This window comes from Rattus rattus, chromosome 1, assembly GCF_011064425.1.
Source record: "Rattus rattus isolate New Zealand chromosome 1, Rrattus_CSIRO_v1, whole genome shotgun sequence".
NCBI lineage: Eukaryota > Metazoa > Chordata > Mammalia > Rodentia > Muridae > Rattus > Rattus rattus.
In genome coordinates, this window is record NC_046154.1 from 232,339,453 (window position 1) to 232,359,015 (window position 19,563).

A 19,563-nucleotide genomic window follows, 5' to 3' on the forward strand; every position below is an offset into this window, starting at 1 on the left:
CAAAAATTCCCCCATTCGCACTATTGCCTTGCAATGGATCTATAGTATGAAGGAGTAAGCCTGTCATTTAAGCCACTGGGATGCGGAGAGTTTCCCTTTTACACCCTGGCTCAGCTTAACCTGATTGATATGACCTCTAAAGCCCACTGGCTTGATACAGCGACATCCTTTGGGGTGAGCAGCTCTTTCTGGGGACCCAACTCCCACCACAGCCCAGCCAAGTTCTCAGCACCTGGCCATGGATGGTGGAAAATCAGATGAAGTCTCGCTAAGCCTGTCCTTGTAAGTGGGCTGCTGGAGCTCTAGTTCCTGGCCACCAGGAACAGAGAGACAATCTGAGTCTTTAAGCACTATTCCGAGAGCCTGAGATCCGATTAGGCAGCGGGTTAACAACTAGGAAAATAACAGCCTTAGCACACCCTCTCCAATCAGCCAGCTTCAGGGGAGACCGTTCAGGAAATCAGTCTTGCCCCTTCGGTGCAGTAGGCAGCCATGCTTTGTAAAGAATCTTTTTAGTTACTCTTTGACAGTTTCAAACATGTATGCATGCAGCTTGATCATCTGCACCCAGCTCCCAGCTCGCACTGAGTCCGCCTGGCACTGCCTGTTGGAAGGTTGGCTATTCTTGCTGGCTTGATCTTATACAGGTCGTGTGCAGGGAGTCATAGCAATGGTAATTTCATGGGTGAACTACTGGTCATGCCATGTCCAAAGGACAGTATTTCACAGCACTTCTTCCTACCTTCCAGCTCTTAAATTCATTCTTCCATAATATTGCAGTGTGTGTGTGTGTGTGCGTGTGTGTGTGTGTGCGTGTGTGTGTGTGTGTATGCAAATGTCCCATTTAGGGCTGAGCACTTAACAGTAATTTATTCTCAGTACTTTGAAAAGTCAGAAGTCTCTGCATTTACTGATGACCGCTGCAGAGAGAGAGATTGAGGGTAGCTATGATTGATGAATATAAACATCGACAGTTGGAACACAGTTTGACAATATGGCCACTTAACAATACAGCAGTAGGTTTTCCCTAAGCCTTAGGACCTATGGTCTCTCCAGTCATTGACTTTTGACAAGATTTATGGTGCCAGGCACGAATCAATTCCCATGGAGCAGGGTTCAAATCCAATCCAAAGCAGTTGGGTACCTCCTATACATCTGTGCCTCTATTGCATCAGTGAGCATTCATATCCTTAGTAGGGTGCAGGGTTGGCCACAGGTATAGCATCGATATCTTTTTTCTCCCTCATCACCTACAACCTGCACAATACCTTTCAGCTCCACGAAAGCAAGCCAGCAGGGAGGAAATCTTCAGGTAAGTTCCAGCTTAATTCATCTGCCCTAAAAACCAAGTATGCTGTCCCCTCAGCACTAAGGTCTTACCATCTAGTTCTTGTGGGCAATGGCATAAAGCTATGCCTTGGGGGAGCTCTGGGGACTCTTTGGCCAACAGCTTCTAGGGAAATACCCCACTGCCGGCATTGGGATTTTCTCAGACACATTTCTGAGGCTGGTGCCTGAATCCCTCTCTTAACCCCAAGCCCCACACTCTCAGTTCTGAATACAGTCAATGTTTGCTGGTACCAATCCCATCTGTACTACTCTAGGAGCCGAGTTAACTCAGAACACGTGGGGCACTAACAGTGTGTACACGCTAAGGTATTAATAGCGTGTATGTGCAGCTTTCATTCTATTGTATGGAATGTGAATGCATTTTTATAGTACAGAGTACAAAGGCTCACCGACCCATCCCCCACCCCTATTGTTTCTATGCTAGTTTTAGTTCCACTCGGGGTTATAATTACCTGTGGCTTTCCCTCACTCAGGCCTGCTGGCAGGAGCAGTCCTTGACTGGTAGTCACTACTACAGAGTGGACTTTAACAATGGCATCTGAACACCCTCGGTGGGTACATCTCTCTGCTCTGTGGAGCTTTAGGAAGGACCTGCCCATGAAGGTCACCAGAAAGACCTGAAGAACATGGCAGGAGTTTTGCATTGTAGAGGGTCCAAGAGAGAGAAGGGGGTGCTTCAACCAAGCGAAGGTCCACACTGACTACACGTGGTGACTGCTAATCACCATATGCTTCTAGAACCTCTCTCTCTCTCTCTCTCTGGAGTGGCCCATTGCAATCATTGGTTTGCACATGACACTGTGTATTGTTCCATCCACACTGTAAGAGCCCAGAGACCAACAGTGTCTCTACAGGCCCCAGCAGACTGGTAGCAATGCTCTGCTTAGACCACATGTGTTAGCCACGGCCCCTCAGTTGAGTGCTTGTGAGAAGCTTCATTCCTGCAAGGCAGATGGCCATTGTGACACCCCAAGGCTGCTTCAACGGGACAAGCAAAGGAGCTCCCACCTTCATGTGGCTTGACAGCTTGCCCTGCTGGCCTGTCATCCGAGTGTCAAAGCAGCTTCTTCAGATACTTCGTTTTCTGGACTTCATCCAAGAAGCTGTTGGACACAGAGAAACTGAGAAACTGCCAGTCACTTTCTCAGCTTCTTCCTCGAGAGAGTCTGCGTGTCAAAAAAACTGTTATTAGGAATGTAAACACTGCAGACATTTGAGCTAGCAAGCAGAGATTCAACCCCTCTTCACTGTTGTTCAATGTATTCCAAGGCAGATGTGGTTGGTTCTTCTAAGAGCACCCCGCCATCCTTCCTCTGCAGAGCTGGTGAAGGTAGCTGGGTAATACTTCAGAGTGGGCTGGGCAGAAGTCACAAGGAGACAACCATAGGATGGTGGCTCCATGTGTGCACAGGGCTCAGGGGTGACCCCTTCGATGTCTTCTCCAAGATGTGAGAGGAAGTCGCTGCCTTCTACATTCATAGCCCTGGCTTGGGAACAGATTTCTGGATGTCCCCACTGAAATAGGTGAGATCAAGTCTCCTGCCTCCCCTGAGCAGCACCGCCCAGGCCTCTCTCCCTTGGCTTCCCAGGAGTGCAGAGAAAGAAGCTGAGCAAACTTTGGGGCCAAGGGAGATGCTACACTCCGAGCCAAAAGGGCAGGTGAAGACCAAAGAGGGTGTGAGAATGTCCTCTCAGGGGACAGGACAGGCCCGAACCACTGTGCCACAAATACTATGCACCTGGCGCCTCAGCAGAGAGCAATTTCTATTCTTACAGTTCTGAGTCACAGATGAAGCGACCACCATTGCTTTGGTGGCCTCTCTTCTTTGCTCACAGAAGGCCCCTACCCTGCACCTGCGGTGATCTTTAACTTGGACTGAAAGGTGCAGAGGAGACGGGTAAAGCACATCTCTGGGTATCTCTGAGAGGGCTTTTCCTCCCACGGTTGGTTCCCTGAGGGCCATGATCAACCAGTGATTGACTTCACTGAAGGAAGTATGGCACCAGGAGAGCCCTGGGCTGTTCCCAGCATGCTCTCTGCTTTCTGTCCACTTGCAGATTAAGATGTGAGCTCTTAGCTTCTGTTTCAGTTACCGTGGCTGCTGCTCCTTTCTTTCTGCCCTTTGGAGCCATAAGCCCCAAATAAACTTTCTTTTATAAGTTATCTTGGTCACGGTGTCTAATTACAGCCACAGCAGAGTAATTAACATGGGGGTGTGTCTTTGAAGGAGCCTCTCTCTCTCTCTCCCCCCCTTCCCCTCCCTCTCTTCCTTTCCCTCCCCCTCCCCCCCATCCTGACTGCTGTTCTACTATATCTTTCTATTGTGATGTTTGATGTTTTTTTACCTCATACACTGCCAGCTCACTCTTCACTGTCACCTCTAAAATCCAAAACACCGTCTTTCTCCCTTAAAGTTTTTTTTTTATAGGAATTTTGTCATTCACAACTACAAAAAGAAAAAAAACCCACAAGATGACTCCGGCATGCACGTCCCTGGACGCCCTTCTGGTATTCTAGTGGAAGTGGAGATTGGAGTGGGAGTTTAGGGAGTTGAAGTGGGAGCGAGATAAGGGGCGAGCTTAAATGATTTCTTTTATGTGTTGACATGACTAGACTGTGGGTTGCCCAGATAACTGGGAAGACATCATTCTGGGTGTCTGGGTGGGATCAGCTGCTGGACTTGGGAAACCAGACTTCCCTTCTTAGTGTGGGTGGCTCCATCTAGTCAGCTGAAGCCAAATGCAATAAAAAGATCCTCCCTTCCACGGTCAGGAAAGAATTCCTCTGGTCTGGTGGCCTTCAACCTAAAGCACTATTTTTTTTTTTAACCTGACTTAAAATGGTTCTCTGGCCTTGAGCCTGTGGCCAACATCCAGGAACTACGCCGCTGCTGCTCTTGGAGAAGCATCCTGAAGCCCTTGGGACTTGCCAGCCTGCATTTTCACATGATCCAGTGTTTCCATCAGCTACTCCTTCTTTTGTCTCTTCCTTCCCATCTCCTTCTCTTCCCCTTCTCTTTCCTTGGTTCCATTTCTGTGAAGAATCTTGAGTCATACAGATTTTGATACTGTGAGTTTAAAGTTCTTGCTTCTAGTCACACTCTAAGGTATGAGGGGTCAGGCCCTACTATGGGAATGTAGGGTACACTTAGTCCCCAACTTAGTCCCTAACGAGCAGGCCTTTTGTGGAGGTTCTGGTGCCAGAGGCTTACCCACCCCAAGGTGCTTTCCCTACCTTTGCCCCTTGGCTCCCTCCCATCCCCACTGCCCGGAACCTGGACTGATACGAGTCCCCTCCCTCTCCAGCCCCGCACAGGGAAATCTGAGAGTTGAGTCACCTCAGCCAGGTCTCTGGACACAGCATTTCCTGATCTGAACTGTGTCTCACTCTGCATGGTGGCACCTGCCTGTAATATGAAATGATATGATATATATGATATGATAGGATAGGATAGGATATGATATGATATGATATATATGATATGATATGATCCCAGTTCTAGAGAAGCTATGGCAGAAAGATCAAGCTAACCAGCCTGGGTTGTACACCAAGTTACAAGCCAGCTTAGGCCTTATAGCAAAGCACTATCCAAAACAAAATAAAAAATTATCTCCACCAGCAGTGAAAGGGTTACTTCTGGCAGCTAACCTCAAATATGCAGTGGCCCTGAAGTTAAAGGAAAGACCCAGGGCTGTTCTAAATATGAATCATCTCTTCCTCATCTGGGTCAGGGACACTTCTGCCAAGAAAGAGGCAGAGAGCCAAGAGTACCATTCTGGGAGTCTCCATTGTCACCGTATACAGACACATGTAGGAAATCACCTCCTTCCCGAATGTTCTCTTCCACATTCTGCAATGGGTAAGTCTGCAGGTCTGGGCCTGGGAGGTCAGGTTTAACTGCTGCTGTACAGGGCCTGATGCATGTGTCAATCTCCAGGAGTCAGCAACATATTCCTGACTCAAAGAACTGGTATGTTGGCACCAAGATCCCAGAACTGCTGTGCTCATGTTCCCTGAGCTTTCTTAGCTTGAGGAAGAAGGGCAGGGAGACAGAGCTGGGGCTGAGGAAACACAGGTGTTGAGGTATAAAAGTGAGAAGCCATCGACAGATTAGGCAGGAAGACCCTGCCAGTGGACATGGGCCTGGGAAAGAGTCTGGTCTGCTCTTTCAAATGGAAGGCAGCACCAATACCACACCAAAGCCTCAGGGGATGAGGCCACCCATCCTCCGAGGAAGAAAGAATAAGGAAAAAACAGTATCTTCTACCCTCCTCGCTCCAATTCCCCCGTTCTGCCTCCAGCCCTGCCCCCCAACTCCTGCAATTTTCCAAGTGCTGGCAATTTGGGAAGATTGAATTGAGCTGCCATTCACTGGCCTGTCATTTGGCCCACTCAGGGCAGTCCCATTAGATTTGTTGGGTCTGAAACACCTACGTCTGATTCAGCCAGAAGATGGAATCAGGGAAGGAGAAAGCAGTCACATGCACACGAGGCTGCCCCTGATTTAATGAGTGTGCAACCCCGCAGCAGCAGAGCCTCATGGGGTTTTGCGTTCCCTCTTTGCTTCTTTGCTAGTTTGTTTGCTTTCCTATCAGGCCCCAAAGCCCTGGAAAGCTGGGTGCAAATAAACTACTTTCTGAGATTACGTCTTACGAGAAGGCTCCTGTTTAAAACCGTCTCTCTGTAAACACTAGCTTGTATTCATTTGCTAGCGGTGTATGTATGACCCGCGGCTTCTCCGGAGCAAAGCTCGTCTTTTATAAAGTTCATGCTGCACGGGGGTTGGAGACATCTGAGACACTGGTGGCCTGGTTCTGCAGGAACTGGCTTCTGAGTAACAGGCCCTCCGTACCTCAAGTAGCCTTTTCCAGGGACTGACCCTTTAGAGGAAGGGTGGCCATGGGGAAGGGCTGAAATGAGGACATCACCAAGAACAAAAGGTCTATTACAGCTTATTGGCATGGCCAAGGTAACAGGATCTGGAACCCACCTAGGCTAGGAGACAAATTCCTGGGTGTAACTGAGGAGCTTCTCAAGAGAGGTGTAACTGAAACTCATGCTCAATGTTCCTGCACCATCCCATGACCTGAGGTCAGAGCCAGCAGAAAGGAGTGAGCTAAGCACACGTTCATCTCCCTCTGCTTCCTGACTGAGGTGCAACATGACCAGCTGCCCAACCCCAGTTACCACGTCTCCCGTCACGATGGACTGTGCTCGCAAACACAAAACAAACCCTTCTTTTCTTAGACTGCTTCCTTTCTGTTACTGCAACAAGAGAGGTAACCAATCCAGCCGGCCCTTGCTATAGAGCAGACAGCCACACCTGTGTCACCATACGCTCACTTCCCAGTGATTCACGCATTGGCAAGCGAGTAGAGATGTGTGAACACACACAGCAGGGAAGCCTCTTCCCAAGCAGAGTCATCACCCAGCCCATTACCTTCCCGCCTGTGCTAGAAATGACCAGGGAGCCCTGCCCTCCCGATGCCCCTCCTGCCCTCAGTGACAGCTGAGGCTTTGGACTTCAGTGATCCTGGTTCTCACATCAACACTTCACTGACTGGAAGGTGAGGTGGGAGTGAGTTATATGCAAGATGTGGAAAACACCAGGCCATCAGGTGTGGGTGGAGGTCAGGAGGGAGACCAGAGATCTGAAAGCACAAAGCGCAGGTGACGCCCACAAGGAGCTAGGATGCAGCTGGAGCCCAGGGCTGGGGGAGAACAGGGAGTGTTTCCAGGAAACTCAGGTATACAGTGCACAGGGGTTTGGCCTCAGAAAGAGAAGAGGCAGGCAGGCAGGCACGTTAGCTTTTAGGAAAACCGGAAACACCAGCAATTATTAACAAGCCAACATTTAGCAGGGACCCGTGAATTAGCTATCTGATGAAGATGGGGTGGGGGGTGTCCACAGAAAGGTTAACAAAAAAGAAATGTGGACGGGAGAGTTCCAGATGGCCACAGCTACACTGGCGGGCATGGCAAGCCATGTTGGTTTATGTCCCTGAGAGTGATCCACTGCTAGACCACAAACTCCAGCCCACATCTCCTTAGAATCACAGTGAGCAGGAAGTAATGTGAGCTCAGTGAGTGATGGCTGACGGGTGCTCCATCGCTGATGGATTCTAAAACCACAGCGCCTGTCAACTGTAGTCTTGTTTCCCATTTGAGAAACTAAACTTGCACTTGCTGGTCAAACTGACCAACTCCCTGAGAGTCCTCAGACTGAGCACAGTCAGCCCCTTTCTGTCTGGGGAAGGGCAGTGGAAGGAAGGACGGAAGAGAAATCCTGAGGGCTGCACCCTTTGTCAAGGGCTAGAATTATCTCTCCATGAAAGTCTAAATAAAAACAACACAGGGTGAGGTTGGCCTTATTACGTCCACTAGAAAAGAGCAATTCTACCCTGGGTAACTCCTTGAGTAAGAGAATGGCCCTTTGTACATGCAGACAACGTTAGGGACCGTGGTAAATGTGGCTAAAGGAGACAGAGAGATGGGTTGCCTCTGGCTCCTGTGTCTTTTGAGCAGATGCTTGTTCCAGACATCTTTCAGGATGTCTGCAGAGCAAGAGCAGAAGTGCGAGAGGCAGGCACACGACCATTCTAGCAACCCGGACTTCCTAAAGCCAGGGCTCCTCTCCACAGGGCAAGCTGGATGTGTAAGTTACAGGAAGACAGTGATGCACATTCGGTGTGACGGGATGCATCATGTGTGCCCACACGTGCAGCCAGCCTCCTTCCGACCTGGAGACAAAAGCAGCCAACACGAGTATGCTCGGGCTCATCCGCTGGCTGGGCCCTGAGTGATGGCTTCCGGTCTGACTCAGGAGTGTCCTGTCTTCTGCCCACACAGGAAGTTAGTAAGCAGGATAGCACCTGACTGCAGGTCTTGACACACCCGCTGGACTCTTAACACTGCAGCATTCTTGGCGGTTCCTAGCCGGTGCACTTGAGCAAAGGTTCTTGCAACATAGTAACTGTTTTCAAAGGACCAGAAAATCTTAAAAAGTCTTTTGCTAAGGCTCAAATATAAGATATGCTCCCTGTTGACTATCCAAGACTGTTCATGTCCTGGTCCCCAGCTGGAGGGTACCATATGGGGACAGTGGGGACCTTAGGTGGTGGTCTAGCTGGAGGAAGTCCCCTCAGGCATGTCCCAGAGGGCTGTATTGTTCCAGGCCCTTCTCTGTCCCCTCTGCTTCCTGGCCACTGAGACTGAGCCTTGTCCTCTGAAACCATCAGTCAACTTCAACCCTTAGAGCAGTTGGACAGCAGCAGCAACAGAACCTAGCACAGCCCCTTCATGTACTTTCCCAGCAGGTGCCTGCTACTGAGGCAGAGGCCTACAAAGACCGCACTGAGGGCACCGAAGACACAAAAACAAACAGCAAAATCCACAACAGCTGAAGTTTCTTGGGAGAGACATTTCTATAAACAACGTAAAGACTCTCTTTGCTTTAGCTTTCCATGATTGCACAGACTGTGTAAGTAAACAAGGATACCCAGTTCTGGAGTGGTTTCCTAAGCCACGATCTGAATGTCCACGTGCGACTGATTTTCCAAGGGGCTGAAATGGTCTCTGAGCTTTCTGAACCACTTGTCTTCAAATTCTTTGGAGGACGCAGCCACCAAGGCAGTCAGGGCTGCGGGGCCCACACACTGCACCTCCGGATGAAGCTCCTCTTTTACCTTTTCTGGTACAATATCTTCCCCCATAGCCTGTATCGGGACAAGAAGAGGAAAAAACAAAACATTACTCCAGTCAGAGGTGGAAGACAGATTATTCACCAGCTGTGTAAGCCCTAGGGAAGGCGCAGAGCAGGGTGAGAAGCCCTGTTTTCATTATCTGGGACGCCACCAGCTTTGTTTCTGTTCTCATCCCGAGTCCTAAGGTGGCAGCTGTCCCGCCTGGGCTCCGAGGAGCACTGAATCAACCTTTCTATGCCAAAGACTGTTCTGATGACAGTGTAGCTGTGGGCTTCTCCCTCCTGGTGAGAGGTTAGGGCTGAAGAGGTAGGAGCAGAGCTCGATCAGAGTAAGATGTGAGACACAAATCCACACTGTCCAGAAGTCCAAAGACAGCAAAGATCCAACCCTCCACAAGGGTCTCTCAGGGCCATAGCACGTCCCCCTAGAGGCACAACACTGCCCCCTCCTGGTCACAATCACAACTGCAGCAACACAGACTCAATCCTGGAATTTGATGAGCCCACTCAAAATTAAGTTCCAGGAAGCCTTTATGTAGCCTCAGTAAGTGGTCCTTTGGTAATGAGTAACAGCGGTGGGGAAAGTGAAGTCCTAACAAGCTTTCACAGCATGAGAATTTACACTCACACAGCAGGGAACAAGGTACTAATTTAGGCTCCTCTGACCTTGACAGCTAATGTGGCCATGAAAACTATAAGCACAAAGAATGGCTCTTTGTGTGTGTGCACACATGTGTGGTGTATGCTTGTGTGCGCATGTGTGTGCGGACCTATGTGCCCTAGCATAGCAAATCCAAAGGAGGAATTCTTGAGTCACTTCCTGCCTGATTTCCCTGAGGCGGCTTCTTGCTGCTGACTGTTTGGCTAGGCTGGTCAGCCAGCAGGCTCACAGGATCTACCATCTCTGACCCAGTGCTGGGGTCCAGGCATTTGCACCCATGCCTGGCTTCTATGTGGAGGCTGGGGATTAGAACAGGTCCGCACGCTGTGCTTGCAGCGTAAGAGCTCTTATCCACCCCCCTCCGCAGCCCCAGATCACAGTCAGCGAGTGCTGTGTCTCTAACTCATCAGTTCTGAGGTGCTACACCTTTGCATTCAGTGTTCTAAAATTGTGAACTGACATGGCACATGCAAATGGCATCATAATGACATGTCTCACAAGGGATGGCTTTTCAGGATTGAGGAAAATTGGTTTTCAGCTATAGAAAGGGTGGAGAGAGGAGAGGACACTTCTCACGGCTGGTCTACACTGCCTGTTGCCCTAACCTCAGGCAGCCGCAACCTCTCTAAGCCTCAATTCCAGCCCTGCCTACCTTCCCCATCGCTGGCTATTAGGAGAGGAAGGAAGCTACATAAAATGCCTGCTCAGAGGGGGACACTCGCCCATTAGTCTAAAGGTCAGCACCATGGCTGACTCGGAGTACACTGATTACTTAGCATGTACAAGGTCCTGGGTTCAATCTCCAGCAAAAAACTTATTACTCAGTCAACTCCACATTAAAACAAGTAAAATGGGCATGTTACTTAGGATGCTCTGTGAGGAGGCTAATTAACACTGACGAGAACAAGAAAGCAGGTATGGGCAGGTGAATGATGGAGGACCACTTTGGTGCCTTGAGAAACCCAGAGGCACACAGCAGGGGGAAACTGAGGGACTTCAGCATGAGATGAGATCTGGTGCTATTTTGCTATGGGAATAGCACAAAATTCCCGTGATGCTGCCCCACATAAATCTGAGGGGATACGTACCTCTTCCATCAACAGCAAAGTATCTTCCCTAAAGCTGAACTCCTTCACTTTCTGTGCAATTTCCTGCTGAGTCCTCAAGTTCTTCTCCAAAGCGAATGATGTTTGCTGGGACTGGGCGAGCTGAAGCAAGAGCCTGAGGAAACAAATCTCAGTGTGAGAGGCTCCGCTACAGGGGCCTGTGCCACAGGGCAGCAGGGAGCACAAGCCCATCCAGAGCCAGGTACTAAGCTGCTGTGAGTCCTGCTGGCCTCACTGGAGCCATCCCTGAGTTCCAATGGTTCTGAACAAGTTGCCTTCCTTTACAACTGAGAAAGGACGGGCACTCAGAGGGCCGAGACAGCTATCGAATCAGGGTAGCAGACTACAGTGAGCCTGTGTCAAAAGTGGAAAGGCAGGCAGGCAGTTGAAAGCAAACACAATTCACTCACTGACAAGAAGTTCAAAGCCAGTCCAGCCACACGGGCTATTCCTGGGATGCTGGCAGCTGCTGTCTCCACAGAGCCTGGACCTCAAGTTCTACTTAGCTTTGCTGGCACATGTGAGTACTAAACAGGGCCAAGCCTCGAACAACCACTTCACAACTGCTTACTATGAATGTCCCCAGTGATCCTAACCTGGTGTCTCCACTCATTCTTCTCTCCTGAGCTCAGCCCTCTTTTCCTGATGAGGGGTTCTAGCTGGATGTTCCACAGACATCAAGATCTCAGCACATCAAGCGGGAGTCACTCATTCCTTGTATCCTGAATCTGCCCTGCCCATCCACTGGTATCCTCCACCTCAGCAAATAGCACCCAATCCGACCCTGCACCTGGGGCACACTTCAGAGTCTGCTCCTCTTCTTCCTCCTCCTCCTCCTTTCTCTTCCTCCTCTTCCTCTTCCTCCTTTCTCTCTCTCTCCTCCTCCTCTTCTTTCTCCCTCCCCCTCCCCCATCCTTCCCATAGCTCAGCTGGTCACCATCCACCCCACACTGTGATGACGCCATTCTCCACCCTTACTGCAGTGCACTACCGCAGGTCAGACCCATCCCTGGGGATCATCACTTCTCCACTGCAGGCCACAGCTCCAAATGGCTTCTTCTAGTCCACCTTCCCCCTCTGAATTACAGCTCAGATCACAGTCCAATTCAAAGGTTATGAATACTCTCTGGGCCTCCAAGGAACGGAGCGAATCTTTAAGATAACCCCTAAGCCAGGGCGGCAGCACAGGGCCGTATTCAGCACTGGGAAGGCTGAAGACAGAGGCACAAAAGTTCCAGGCCAGCCTTGGCTACACAGTGAGCACTGCCTCAAAATCAACCCACAAGCAAAAATGATGAAGTCTCAAGCTAATAGGAAACCAGACACAATGAAACTGCTCTTAGCCGACATTTATGAATTGCTTGTTGCAGACCATGCAGCTTCAGTGGGTGCCTGAGATGACTTGAATTCCACACCCTCGGGCAGCAGGCATTTCCCCATTCCTCCATCAAGTAAGATGAAGACTTGGAGCTCAGAGTCCACAATCTGTGCAAGGCCGGACAGCTGGCCACGAGACCAGTGCAGGTCCATGAGCTCGGCATCAGCCATTACTCAGAGTCCTCCAGAGCCAGATCCGACTCACGCCCTCCTAGTCCCCTGGCCGGGACCGCGGCTCACAGCTCCCTTGAGCTCCTCTCACACTGCAGCTCCTGCCACTTGAGCTGCCCTGATGAGAATGGGCCCCACAGGCTCATAGGGGAGGCCTGTGGCCTTGCTGGAGTAGGTGTGACCACTCGTGAGGAGCTGTTGGGAATGTCCTGGGAGTGGGCTTTGAGGTTTCAGAAGTCTAAGCCAGGCCCGGTGCCTGTCTCTTCCTGCTGCCTGCCAAGACGTGGAACTCTCAGTTACCCCTCCAGCCCCACGTTCCCTGCCGTGATGATAATGGACTGACCTGCTAACACTGTAAGCCAGTTTGCCTTTGTAAGGGTTGCCTTGGTGGAGATAATCTTTTACCCAGGACAGACCAGGCCGGCCTCAGACTCACAGAGTCTATCTGCTTCTGCCTCTCAGGTGCTGGGATTGAAGCAGTACACAGCAGGCCCCAGCTTCACACTGATATCTGGGTGGCTGCACTGGTCTCAACTGTCACCAGCCGTGTATGGGATTCCCTCACCCCTACATACCATGTATGCTAACTTTAAAGTCTTGCCCCAGGCTCACCTGTGTGCTGACACACGCTCTCTCTGCTTACCTGGCGCGGATCAGAGCGGCACATGCTTTCCTCCGAGCTTCCGTCCGAGCTGCTGCCCTCCGTGCTGCCAGGCGGTTCTGCATGTCCTGCTGAGTATCACAGCCACTTGCTTCCACGGCGAACACTGCACTGTCAGGTGAGGGTGCAGGGAACGGCAGACAGCCTGTTCCCGAGTGCACAGAGGAGGCCCTGACAGCCTTGTCACTTGAAGCAGAACTCTTCTGTCCCTGAGGTGACTCACCCAACGCTGGCAGGTCTGGCCCTGGACTCAGGTATGCCTGTGCCAGTTTACACCAGCTCCAAGGGTTGAGAGGGTGCAGAGAAATCAGCTTCTGCAGGTACAGAATGGTCTTCTCCAAGCTCGGCCTTCGGGAAAAGATAGCCAGGTGGAGGGAGAGCGCCGAGGTCAGATGCTCTGTGTTGGTTGCTTTTCTTTCCTGAGGAGAAGAAAAAGCAAGAAACCCCAGCTACAAAATGTTTTCATATAAAGGTGGGAGCACCCAGAGGCCCAGATTGTATTTGTTATAAACCAGAAGCATTTGTAAGTGCTACATGGGTCACGTGAACTTAATCCCTCCGCAGATTTCCTGTTTTGAACCATATCCACGCAAAAGCTGTGACTGGAGCCCACGTACACAGAGGAGCACAGGGGTTTCCTTCTGATCAGAAAACCTTTCGCTGTCTCCCTGGGAGTCATTACCTCTTGCCTTAACGGCATGTGGCTAATACCTTGTGGGTTAGGAGAAAGGGTTCACTCTTCCCAAGTTAGTCTACAGAGAGCAGATGGCAGAGTGAAATTACCTTTAACCTGACGTGAAATCTAAGGAAAGCCCAGCTGCCCAGATCACACTCCTGCAGAACTAAACCGAGGGTCAAGTGCGCCCGAAGTTACCAGTGGAAGTGGATGCCCACTGAGCTCCCACAACAGTCCTGTACCGAGTGGAAAAACATCAAGTAAAGCCCACGTCACTCATTTGCTGATTCCATGCCTACCTGAGCACTGAGCACACCTGGTTTTACTCTTTCTGCTGCCTAAGGTTTAGCCTTCCAGAAAGACCACACAAGAGCCCTGGATTCGATTCCGAGTACAGCGCAGTGTCATGTCTGCCACAGGCATGGCTGTGGAGCAGTGAAATCTCTAAAGTCAGGCCAGGCCTTTTGGAGGTGGCTCCGTGTGTAAAGACACTCGCTGCAAGCTGGATGACGGCAGGAGAACTGACTCCCACCACTGTCTGCTGACCTCACTCACCTCTACCTGCCACAATGCTCTGCCCTACGTATCCCTCCCCACCACGTAAACAATGTGTTTAAAACATTGTTTTAATTATACCTTTTATCTAATAAGATCATGTCTGGATTATCCCTAGAAGCTACTCTTCTGCGGTCTATAATCCACTGGGAATGCAGGTGCATGTCAGTGTGACGCAGGTGCTGCACGACTGTAATCCCTCCCCACTCCTGCTTTAAAGAAAAAGAAAAACTGGGTATGTGCATATATCATGTAGCCTTGACAGACGGCCTTGAACTTGTGACGCTCCTAGCGGACTTCCCTCTGCTAGTTACAGACATGCAGCAGAATGCTGGCCTCTAGACTATGACTCTGATAATATGATTAATAATCTAAAGTTGATAGCTATGCTAAGCTAATAAACAAGGGTTTGAGAGCATAGTTAGTATGTCCCTCTTTGGACATCAAAATCCATTTAAATCTGTTTCAGGGATTTTTCCCAGTACTACAATAACAAAACAATGGAGACTAGAGATGATTCAGTGATTAACAGCATTTGTTGCTCTTGCAGAGGTCTCAGATCTGGTTCCCAGCACCCACACTGGGCAACTCACAACAGCTCCAGGGAGATCCAGTAACTCTGCGCTCCTAGCACCTGCCCACACCCACACTTAGACCCACACGCATATATACACATAATTAAAAATTAAAATACATCTTTGAAAAATCTAGAACAAAATCACTCAATCCCTATCTCTCTGGGTATATATCCCTCATAAAAGTAAAACTTCTGAAAATAAGATTTCTTGGCAATAATTCTCATCTTAGCACAGGAAAACTATTCCAAGAAAATAATCACACGTAGTGCTGTATGCTTTCATTTCAGTAACTACACTGCTGACTGTTTCTTTCTGTAATCCCAGCCCACCAGTTCTGCCCCTAGCAGGAAGTTTGTTTTCCTGTCCTTGTACGGGACAGTGTATGAGAACAAGCAACAGAGCCACTCACCAGGTCCACTGCTATCTCCAGTGCCTCCTCATGCCTCCCAAGGTGAGCCAGACACCGAGCCTGGCCTTCTTGGACATCCCTTTTCATGGCAAAATTGGTAGACGGCAGCTGTTTGGAGATACTGGAGTATTCCTGCAGAGCTTTCTGGCAATTATTAAAAAGAAAGAAGGGAAGGCATGAAGGGGGTGGGGAAAGGAAAGGACCCAGTACAGAGATGACATTTTCCTACACAGTAAGTGGTAGTATAACCGGCCCCTCCGTTAACCTACGGGAGACCTAACTGTTTAACCAGTACTGTGATATTTTTCTAAAAGGTAGAGACAGAATGGCGGCAGGTCATAAAGTCCAACTATGGACAGTATCACAGTATTAGAACATTCTAGAGGCAAACAGGACAGGTTTTGAGTCCTGGTTTTACTGAGACTTTGAGGTGTGTGTGTGTGTGCACACGCATAGGGCGTGCTATGTAGATTAATTAGGCTGGTCTTGAACTCACAGAGAACCACCTGGCTCTGCCTCCACCTCCCAAGTGTTGGGATTAAGGCCCAACTATATACCTTATTAATATTTACCCAAAAATGACATGACTTGTATATGAAACAATCTGGCATCTAATTGTTCACTCTTCCCTTTTCTTGCATGTGTTGGGGTATTCTGCTCCTGTGACATGTTGGAGATTCACAAGTGAGTGGATACAAAACCCAGGAAAGCAGACCTACAGGGACCCTCAAAGCATGCTTTGGTTGGAATTATGAAAAAAACAAAATGTAATATGGACCCTGTAAAAAAGGCCTAGACTTAGGAGTCTAAGATTATCTATAAGCACCACCATAGACTAGATCCATCCCACAAAGCACGCTGCTAACCTGACGCACACTGCTCTCTACATGTGCTATTGGTGACAAGAGCCCAGCTAGAGCAGCAGCGTCTGACTCGTGTTGACTCCCACCTCGTATTCCTGTCGTCTGTACGCCAGGTCCCCTCTGAATTTCTTGAGAGTGAGAACTTCAATATCATCGCTACTTTCCGTCTCTTCATAAAACCACTAGAAATCAAGAAGATAGCATTTACAGTGGAGAGTGAAGGTATGCTCTTCCACATCATGGTCAAAGGCACTTTCCCATGATGCACCCTTCTAAACGTCAAGGACACACGTCGTCAGGATGAGACTCAAGGCAAAGCGGTGGACAAGGAATGGCTACATTTTGTTTTTTGTTTTATCTTTTTTTTTTTTTCTATTTTTTTTTTCCGAGCTGGGGACCGAACCCAGGGCCTTGTGCTTGCTAGGCAAGCGCTCTACCACTGAGCTAAATCCCCCACCTACATTTTGTTTTTTAAAACAGTGTCTCACTGCACGTCCTCCAAGTGCTGAGACTACAGACCCGTGTGGTCACATCAGACTAATTGATACATGTTTGAATGTGCAGTAAATGTGTGTGCGCCTGTGCCTGTGTGATGTGAGGGCCAGAGATCAACGCCAGCTGTCTCTATCAGCCGCCGTCTTGTTTTCTAAGACAGGGTCTCTCACTGAACCTGAAGCTTGCCAGAATGGCTACCTGCAAGCTCCCAGGTACCCAGGTTTTACATGAGTGCTAGGAGTCTGAACTCAGGTCCTCATGCTGGGCACCAAGCATTTCACCCACTGAGCCACTGCCCCAGCCAACAAGGACAACCTTAACGATGGCCCAGATTTTTAAAAAGCATTTTAGGGGTTGGGGATTTAGCTCAGTGATAGAGCACTTGCCTAGCAAGCGCAAGGCCCTGGGTTCGGTCCCCAGCTCTGAAAAAAAGAATAAAAAAAAGATTTTAAATATAATGTATGTAGGCACATCCATGCTACTGTGCACATGTGGAAGTCAGACCATAAACTGCTGGTTGGTTCTCTCCTTCTACCCTTTCGGTTCTGGTGACAGAACACAGGTCATCAAACTCTGCCGCAGGTAACTTTGCCTGCTGAACCATCTCTGATGGACCACTTTTATTAAAATGATCACAATTAGTCAGTGAGATGGCTCGGTGGGTACAGGCACCTGTCACTAAGTTGGACAACCTGACTTTGCTCTATGGGCCCCATGTGGCCAAAGGAAAGAATCAACACCTGCAATTTGTCCCCATGACAGTGTCATGGCTCTCACCAAACACACACATAAATGAATGTGGTTTTTTTAAAAAAAATTGTAATGATCATAAGTAAAAACATGCCAATAACAAATTTGTTTAAACAAAAATAAAAGCACCCGTCTTCAACCACAGCGAAGTTACTGGAAATGAGTCACCTGATGCAGTTCCAGTGCCTCTGCGGCAATATCTGCTTTCTTTTAGAGCAATTGGGAGTGAATAGGGACTGACAATGCTATGCACAAGATGTAGGAGTCTGTGATCATGGCGATGGTGCTACTGTGAAAATGCTACAAAGGCACACAGAGCACACAGAGCACAGGAAATTTTAACTGGAGGCAGGCTTCTGTGCATCCCAGACAAAGATTTGGAGGATCTGAAGGAAGACTTCCCTCTTCTGACTTAAACCCGCTGGACATAAAGTGAGATTGAGATATAACTATCAAGAAAGAATACAAAAAAAGGATGAAAAGTTTTCTGCATGCCCGATTTTCCAGCCCCAAAGAAGCATCTCCTACTCCTTTTTCAATAAAACCTGCTGTGGCTGAAGAAAGTCTCTCTAAATTTGGCGGACTCAGTCCAGTTAACATTGTAATGGCTTGACTGTATTTTGAGAAATAGACTTCACTGAGTATCAAGGCTCTTCACAAGCTTGCTAAGTTAATAACTCTCCTTCTGAGCCATAACAGTGGGGAAAACTATTCTATTCTTCGAACACGTGTCACTCAAGACGAGGTATTTGAGCCATCGTTAGGTTCGGCACTCTGCAACCAACTAGTCACATAACTAGCCATCCCAACGTCTTAACAATAACATATAAACATCTATCCAGTTTTCATTATCTAACTAGGAAATGATGAAACAAAATTAGCTTGAAACCATTTTATTCTTCTAGGCAGCCAGCAGGCCTGCAAGGATGCTACTGTGGACCACTTGTGCGGGGCTGGGGGCAGCGGCGGGGTTTATTATACTAGCTCCGGCCGGCCTGCAGGAGAGACAACCGGAGGCTCGAAGAGTGAGGTGGCTTGCTAGCCTCAGACTGCAGGGCGGCTGGACAGTGACAGTGGCGGACCTCGCTGCAGCCGGTTCGGGTGAGGAGTGGCAAGAGGACAGCCGTCTCACCTGCGGCTCGCAGAGCTTGGCGCCATAGGAGGAGGGCGGCTCAGGCTGGCGCTCCGGCTTCTGCTCGAACACCGAATCCTCAAATTCGCCGCCCAGCACCCAGCATCCGGTCTCCATCGCGCGCGCGTGAAACCGGGCCTCGAAACGAGGCTACGCCTAGAGCGACGCCCATCACCGAGCCTTCAAAGCGCGCGACAGCAGCCAGGCACCGAGACTAAGTAGAGTCTAGAGCGGCACCGGCGCGCGACCAACACGGAAGCGGTGCGTTGTCGGCCGGAGCGTTGCATTCTGGGAGTGGTAGTCTTTCAGCGGCTGCGCAAACTGGATTCGTGATGGATCAGAAATTCTTACCTGACTCTAGGGCCACCTGAACCTCCCAACAAAGGTTTTGACTTCTCTGTGTCAGAAGCTGGATAGAGTATTTTTCCCCTGAATACCTCGAAAAGTCGGGGTCTGTGGGGTTAACTTGGTAAGTACCAGTTTTAAAACACTGACAGTATTCTCATCCCCATTTTATTTTGCATTTTACTTCTTCATTTTCTTTCCCAATAATAACTGCGAGAAGAGCACAGTTATCCCTGTTTTATAAAATTGTGCTTGAAGAAGTCGGGTAACTTGTTCAAAAGCCCAGAGTTTCTGAAGAAGAGACCAGAACTATTTATGCATTTATAAAAAAAAAAAAAACTAGACATAGAAATGTAAAGGCTTAATCAAGACTAGCAGAATAATTTTGAGACTTTTCAAGTAATGTTTTGACTCTAGAAAGTAAAGGTCATGGACAAAACACTGGCTTTGTTATACAGCACTAATTAGAAGCTGGTAATTAAGCTTTTCATTTTTCCTCACACTTGCTCCTCTTCCACCAGTTGCTTCTAGGGTTTTTTTCTTCTGCTCTCTTTTCTACTCTACGATTCATACAGGGCAACCTAAACCATCTCCCCGCGTTCAAAATTCATCTGCTCATGACTCACTCACAAAATGTGGAACCTAGCTGTGTATTAAGTAGCCTCACTGGAAGACACCAGCCTGGGAGCCTCCAGACAGTAGCTATTGTGGGATTCACCCGGGGAAGTCCA

The 19,563-nt window shown here is 49.1% G+C and overlaps 1 protein-coding gene across 1 annotated transcript; it reads right to left on the reverse strand.

Moving 5' to 3' along the window:
- Positions 1-8,740: 8,740 nt before the first annotated feature.
- Positions 8,741-18,702, reverse strand: C1H8orf76 (chromosome 1 C8orf76 homolog). The gene is made up of 6 exons (XM_032915656.1): positions 18,488-18,702; positions 16,197-16,292; positions 15,248-15,391; positions 13,012-13,448; positions 10,803-10,935; positions 8,741-9,066 (listed from the first exon to the last, which is right to left on the reverse strand). The coding sequence occupies exons 1-6, from the start codon at positions 18,602-18,604 to the stop codon at positions 8,869-8,871; spliced, it is 1,125 nt and encodes a 374-aa protein (XP_032771547.1). The 5' UTR covers positions 18,605-18,702; the 3' UTR covers positions 8,741-8,868.
- Between the last annotated feature and the right edge of the window lie 861 nt (positions 18,703-19,563).

What these genes read in the sequence shown, in the direction of transcription:
- C1H8orf76 (XM_032915656.1), bottom strand. Translation starts at nt 18,604, where the DNA reads ATGGAGACCGGATGCTGGGTGCTGGGCGGCGAATTTGAGGATTCGGTG. An exon ending in TGGAGATAGCAGTGGACCTG is followed by an intron (nt 13,449 to 15,247) that starts GTGAGTGGCTCT and finishes TCTTCTCCTCAG; the next exon opens with GAAAGAAAAGCAACCAACAC. An exon ending in GCCGCTCTGATCCGCGCCAG is followed by an intron (nt 10,936 to 13,011) that starts GTAAGCAGAGAG and finishes TTGTTTCCTCAG; the next exon opens with GCTCTTGCTTCAGCTCGCCC.